Source organism: Danio aesculapii, chromosome 17 (genome assembly GCF_903798145.1).
Source record: "Danio aesculapii chromosome 17, fDanAes4.1, whole genome shotgun sequence".
In the NCBI taxonomy this organism is placed as follows: Eukaryota; Metazoa; Chordata; class Actinopteri; order Cypriniformes; family Danionidae; genus Danio; species Danio aesculapii.
In genome coordinates this window covers 1,102,089-1,108,700 of record NC_079451.1, presented here as the reverse complement: position 1 = coordinate 1,108,700, position 6,612 = coordinate 1,102,089, and the positions used below count along the sequence as shown (strand labels likewise).

At 31.8% G+C, this 6,612-nt stretch overlaps 1 protein-coding gene across 1 annotated transcript in view; it reads left to right on the top strand.

Moving 5' to 3' along the window:
* Positions 1 to 5,506: 5,506 nt before the first annotated feature.
* Positions 5,507 to 6,612, top strand: part of esrrb (estrogen-related receptor beta) — an 85,836-nt gene continuing 84,730 nt past the window's right edge. Inside the window, exon 1 of the mRNA XM_056477660.1 lies at positions 5,507 to 5,702. Within this exon, the coding sequence (XP_056333635.1) occupies positions 5,653 to 5,702 (50 nt within the window). The 5' untranslated portion in view covers positions 5,507 to 5,652. The remainder of the gene's footprint in view (positions 5,703 to 6,612) is intronic.

Below are 6,612 nucleotides of genomic sequence, written 5' to 3'. Positions count from 1 at the left end.
GACTGTGAACAATGTTCTTCTTTTATAGTCATTTTTGACTTTTCTGAAATTATATTATTAAGGAGAAAGTCCGAACATGCGAATATAAAACCAACTTTACCTCAGCCATCTCCAAAGCCTCTGCTCTTTCTGCGACATCTCTCAGCGCTTTCCTCCCTGCCTGTTTAAAGCTTCTTCACACTTGTTTTCCTCTCATCTATTAAAGCTCTGTCTCTTCTTATTCAGACTGTCATTTGTGTACAATATCTATAGCACAGTTAATCAAATAAATAACAGTCTGAATGACTCTTACACGTCAGTTTATCGCGCTCACATTTCATTTTAACATTTGATCTGTTTTCTTTCTGTTTTTCTTTATATCTGTTTTGTTTGCTTCGGTTTTTAGCACACAAGATGGTCATTGGAAGATAAATAAATTAGCGGAATTATCAATTTAAAGACGCCTGTGAAATTATTTATTAAGTTATGTATTTAATTATATTCGTGTGCGTGTGTTTGTAATGTATATGTTGCTACATACAAACACCGAACATTATAATGTTCTTCTTTCAATGATTAGCTAGTAATAGCGATACGTTGATTAAATATATGTAACTGTTATAGGTACATACTTGTAAGGAATATAGAGCTGCTAATAATGCAAACATTCATACACACACACAATCAAAAATAATACACTACTTATCATTACTTATTTTGTTGAGCATTTCACATACAAGAGTAGAAATAAGGAGCTACTGCATTTTCTGTTGTGTTTTGATATGTTGAACTCCTCAAGCTGATTTCATAATGACAGATAATTGGATTGATAAACACAAACTCTGTCTAAAATGCTCGCTTTTTTTGCATTAACACTTATTTATTCTTATTTAGGCTTTAAATAAATGATTCAGGTTTTACTTGGAGGTTTATCAAACTCTTTTTTTTTCTATTCATCTAAGTATATAAGTTGTAACGCATTTAATTTTCTCACACAAGCCGCGTCTAAAGCTAAATGAAATCTAGAGATATCACATCATTTAACACAAGCACAATATCAGCGTTTGATATCAAATCCTGTGTAACACAAGACGAGACCTTAATAAGCATTCCAAAGGGATTGTACGCAAATCATATGGATTAGGTTCGTGGATGAATGACCTTTAATTCCATGTTTTTCAATTAAATTACTGTATGTTCTTGAATCCCAGAGACATCAATCATCTGCTGCGTATCAGCGTGAGGGAGTTTAAAAAGCCAGTCCAATCTAGTATTTTTATTTTCGCACATGTTGTGTTTTGTTATTGGCTTGTGCACTTTTCATCAATATATTGAGCTGCTTGTCAGAGAAATACGAATATTTATTAGCGTTACAGAGAAACACAGATGTTATGTTTAAAGATTCTAACAGTGTTCAGATGGCTTTTATAATTTAATAATATAAATCTGTCTGATTTCTGCTATAACTGGCTGAATTAGTCTTTTTACTTATGTGTCATACGTAGGGTTTTGTTTGTGAAGGCTTGCAGTGAGACATGAGTGAGTCCTGTGATGATCAATAGGGATTGTGTGATGTTTTAGTATTGATTATGGAAACGCGAGCCGTTGAACAGAGCAGGGCGGGGTTTCATAACAACTCCAGCAGCTTCAGAGCAAATGTCCACCAATAAAAATGCACAGATTCATCAGAATTATTTATATTGATATAAGGGATGCACAATTGATCGAAAAAGTATCGTTATGGCAATAACGGTAAATGCATTAATCAAATCTATTGAAATATATTGAAAAATGATCATTATCTGAATAATGGTATATATAATATATCATAATACATTGACATTTTTTTGTTATTCAGATAATGGTGTATGCAATAATCGAATATATCGAAAAATGATCGTCCTTGCGATGATCATATATGCAGTAATCGAAATGTATCAAAATATATCGGAAAATTGCCTTTAATGCAAAAAGGCTATATGCAATGTATAAATACTGTATATCAAAATAAATCAAAATTATTGTTATTGAGATAATGGTATATGCAATAATCGAATATATCGTAATATATCGTAACATACTGTGAAATTATCGTTATTGTGATTAATGGTATATGCAATAATCAAATATATCAAAATATATAGTAATATATCGTAATATATTAAAATTAGGGTTATTTTGGTAATGGTATATGCAATACTCGAATACCTCGTAAAATTATTGTTATTGTGGTAATGGTATATGCAATATTCAAATATATTGTAATATACCGTACAATTATCATCATTATGTTAATTGTATATGCAATAATCGAATGTATCAAAATATATCGTTATATATCGAAAAATTATTGTTATTGCGATAATGGTATATGCAATAATCGAATATTTTGAAATGAATCAAAATATATCGGAAAATTACCGTTAATGGTATGCAATAATGCAATAATGGTATATGCAATATTTGAATATATTGAAATAAATCAAAATAATTATTATTGAAATAATGGTACATGCAATAATCAAATATATCGAAATATATCGAAAAATTATCGTTATTGCGATAATGGAATATGCAATAATTGAATATTTTGTAATATATTGTAAAATGAATGTGATTGCGATGATTATATATGCAACAATCAAAATGTATCAAAATATATCACAAAATTACCGTTAATGCAATAATGGTATATGCAATGTTTGAATATAAAATATAGCAGAATTATGGTTATTGTGATAATGGTATATGCAATATTTGAATATATCAAAAAAAATATCGTTTATCACAATAATGACATATGCAATATGCATATCACAATATGCATTTTTATTTAAATCTATTAGGGATGCACAGAAATGAACTTCCTAGGTCGAAACAGAACATTCTGGACGCACTTGGGTGAAATATATATTTTTCATTATTATTCTTATTATAAAAAAAAATTGATAAGACTTCAATTTAACCCAGAACCTTACATTACACTGATTTTAAGCAAAGACAAGCCAATAAAATAACCAAATTTTATTGACAGTGAACGAGCCAAGAGGCATTGGTACAACACTCTAAATGATAATATACCAACATGTTATGATAACAAAAGTTCTTTACGTTACTTAATTCAATATGTTAATCAAGTTTCAACTATTTTTATTTTAGCTATACAAAGTTTAACGTAATACTAATGGTACGTTTGACTGATTCACGTTGAGATAACTAGAATAGTTAGGAAGATTTAGTTTTTGCAATGTATATCATAAGAAATATTACAATACTCAACAACAACATTGAATATTCTCCCACTATCCTGCAGCTCTTATTGAAATACATGTCTGTTCCTCAGCATGCTTCTCTTTTCTTTCTCTCCGTGCGTGTGTATGTGTGTATGTGTGTGTGTGATTAATTCGCTTGTGTTTGGTGAATTAGTGACACACAGGCAGCTGTTGATAGTGTCTGCTTGTCATGCGTGTGGTTTTGTTAGGGCTCTGTTCTGATTCTCTGCTTATAAAATGTGATACAGGAGCGCGAGTGACTGTGAAATGCTATCTGCATTCCCTGCATTCTTCCAGGCTTGATCAACACACAGACTCACACCACCAAAACACACACACACACACACCACACACAGCGCCTTTTCTGCTACTGATGCCCACTTTGTGGACTGATAAATTGTCTAGAAATTGCTCTCAGTTATTTTAAAGCAGAATTTAATTTCTTATTAGTTATTTGTTCAGTGTTTTTAATGTTTCACGAGAACTAAATGATTTTAACCAATGCACTTATATTAAAATGTTATTAATTAAACTAATTTTCAGTTCATTGTGAGCGACATCTAATTTAATAAACACACATTCATCAAAATGAGAAGTTGACATGAATGATGTTACTGTCTTAATGTTAAAAATTAATATTTTGTAAACAAAAAAACCTGAATAAAACTATAAAGACATTATTATATTTAGTTTATTCATTTAGGATTAGGGGTTTGTTTAATTGTTGCGATTAAATTATTCATAAATGAATGCTATTTCTTTAGTAAGTAAATAAATAAAAGTGTATCAGCAAGTAACATTTATATTTGAATATAAACTAATAAATAATAATAACAAATATTAAAATAACAACACGTGGCGTTAGGGCTGCACAAGATCTCGTTTGAGCATCGATATCGCAATGTGTGTATCGCCAATAGTCACATTACAGGTTTGATTATTTATTAAAGATTAAAAGGAACAATATATATATATATTATTAAATCATATTTTATAATTATTTATACAATGATGACCAAGTTATTTTATGTTTGATTGTTCAATTTTTGTATTTGAATTCTGTTAGGCCAGATGACCATAACGCACTGTTTATTTAACCTTTATTTGTCCTCTGTCGTATTTATATATGCTTAGTTTATTATATTTTATGCAGATGTACAGCATAGAAAAATACAATCACTTTTGTTGATCTAAATTAATGACATTTTTTCACAAGCCATGTGGTGAAATTGTATTCGTATCGCAATATTTATCGCAGCAAAACTAAATATTTCAATGTCAGATTTTTCCAGTACACTCTCAGAAGTAAAGGTACAGGAGCTGTCACTGGGGCAGTACCTTTTCAAAAGGTACATATTTGTACCTGAAGGGTCCATAATGGTACCTCAAAGGTACTTTTTGGGTACATTTGGACACTGATATGCACCTTCGAGGTACCACTGTGGACCCTTTGGGTACAAATATGTATCTTTTGAAAAGGTACTGCCCCAGTGACAGATCCTGTACCTTTATTTATGAGAGTGTATCATGCAGCTCCAATGTGCATATATAATACATGTTGTTAAATGTTTTACATTTTTATTTAATGGCAAAATAGAAAAAAATCATGTACTTATTAAGTTTACATTAAAAATTATGCAGAAAAATGTGTTAATTAAAAAATAAAATATATATATAATTATATAATTCATGTTAAACTTTTTTTAATTAACACATTTTTCTGCATAATATTTAAGTCAACACAATGATACATGAATTTTAATTCTGTCATTTAAAAAAGTGTAATACTTAAATCTAAATCAGAGAGTAAAAGATTTCCCCTTTAGTGAAATGTAAAACACATTGTTCTTCATATATTTGCTCCAGTGTGTCTTAAAGCTCGTCCGCTCTGTGTGTGTGTGTGTGTGTGTGTGTGTGTGTGTGTGTGTGTGTGTGTGTGTGTGTGTGCGATCATCTGTGAGTATTTCAGCACATCTGCTCCTCCTCCTGCTCACTCCCCCTCCCCCTCCCCAGCGGAGCTCCACCCACCGGTGTGTCCAAGCCCCGCCCCCCGGCAGCCAGCAGCCAACAGCAGCTGTTCCATATTCATCAAGCTCTTGAGTCTTAAAGAGGCCGACACTGAGCATGCAAACACTCATTTCTGCCTCTCCAGCGCTCTCATCATAGCGGCTCTCTCTCTCTCTCTGTGTGCCCTCCCCCCACGCACACACACACACACACACACACACACACATGCGTACCTGAGCTGCGGTGGGCTGCGCTGCTGCTGCTGCTGCTGCTGCTGGAGGGGCTTTGCGCCGTAACTTTTCAGAAGGTGCCGGCTTGTGTTTTTGGGGGGAGTGTCCGGCGAGTGTTTCCTCTTTCCTTCTTCTCTTCCTCCTGGAATGCTAAAACTGGGCTGATGGACATTTCCGAACTTTGCATCCCTGATCCTCTCAGCTATCATAACCAGTAGGTGCATCTTTCCTCTTGCCTGCGCTAACACCGCTTCATTTCTCTGAACTTTCTGCTGCTGTATTCTCTGTTGCATGCTGACTTCATTGAGGTTTCAGAATAGTTTGTTTGCTCTTGGATGCTCTTCTTCATGTCTTTATAAGCAAGTGTTGAGGACAGGAGGCGGCGGGACGGGTGTGTGTTTATGTCATGGACTGAATGAATGTGTAGTGTGTGTGTGTGTGTGTGTGGTGTCCCAGCGGAGGGCTCCAGGTGTCCGTCTGACACTCACAGCGCTCGGGACACTTGCAACTTACTGATGCTTCTCGTAAGCATGCGTTTAACATTTGTACTTTTTAATCTCTCAGTTCTTGTTTACAATTTTTGGTGACTTTAATAATAATAATAATAATAATAATAATAATAATAATAATAATAATAATAATAATAATAATAATAATAGAAATAATAATAATAATAATAGTAATAATAATAATAATAGTAATAATAATAATAATAATAATAATAGAAATAATAATAATAATAATAATAGTAATAATAATAATAATAGTAATAATAATAATAGTAATAATAGTAATAATAATAATAATAGTAATAATATTATCTATGATATGATCTAATTGATAGGAAACTAGTGTCATCAGAATTAAAATGCGCATTTCATTTGATTTGAAATGATGTTTTATGAATTTATGATGAAAATTATGATGAAATTATGAATTTAATAAAGCTAGTTTGTTAAATATGCGCTGAGAATTTGAAATGTGAGTGTATTTTGATTATTAATATTATCGTGACATGTAAACATACAAAAATAGTTTTATGTTCCAAGGCGGTAACTTGCAGTAACTCAGGCTAATGTACAGATTATGCTTTGATAATCAAAAAAATAAAATATATATATATA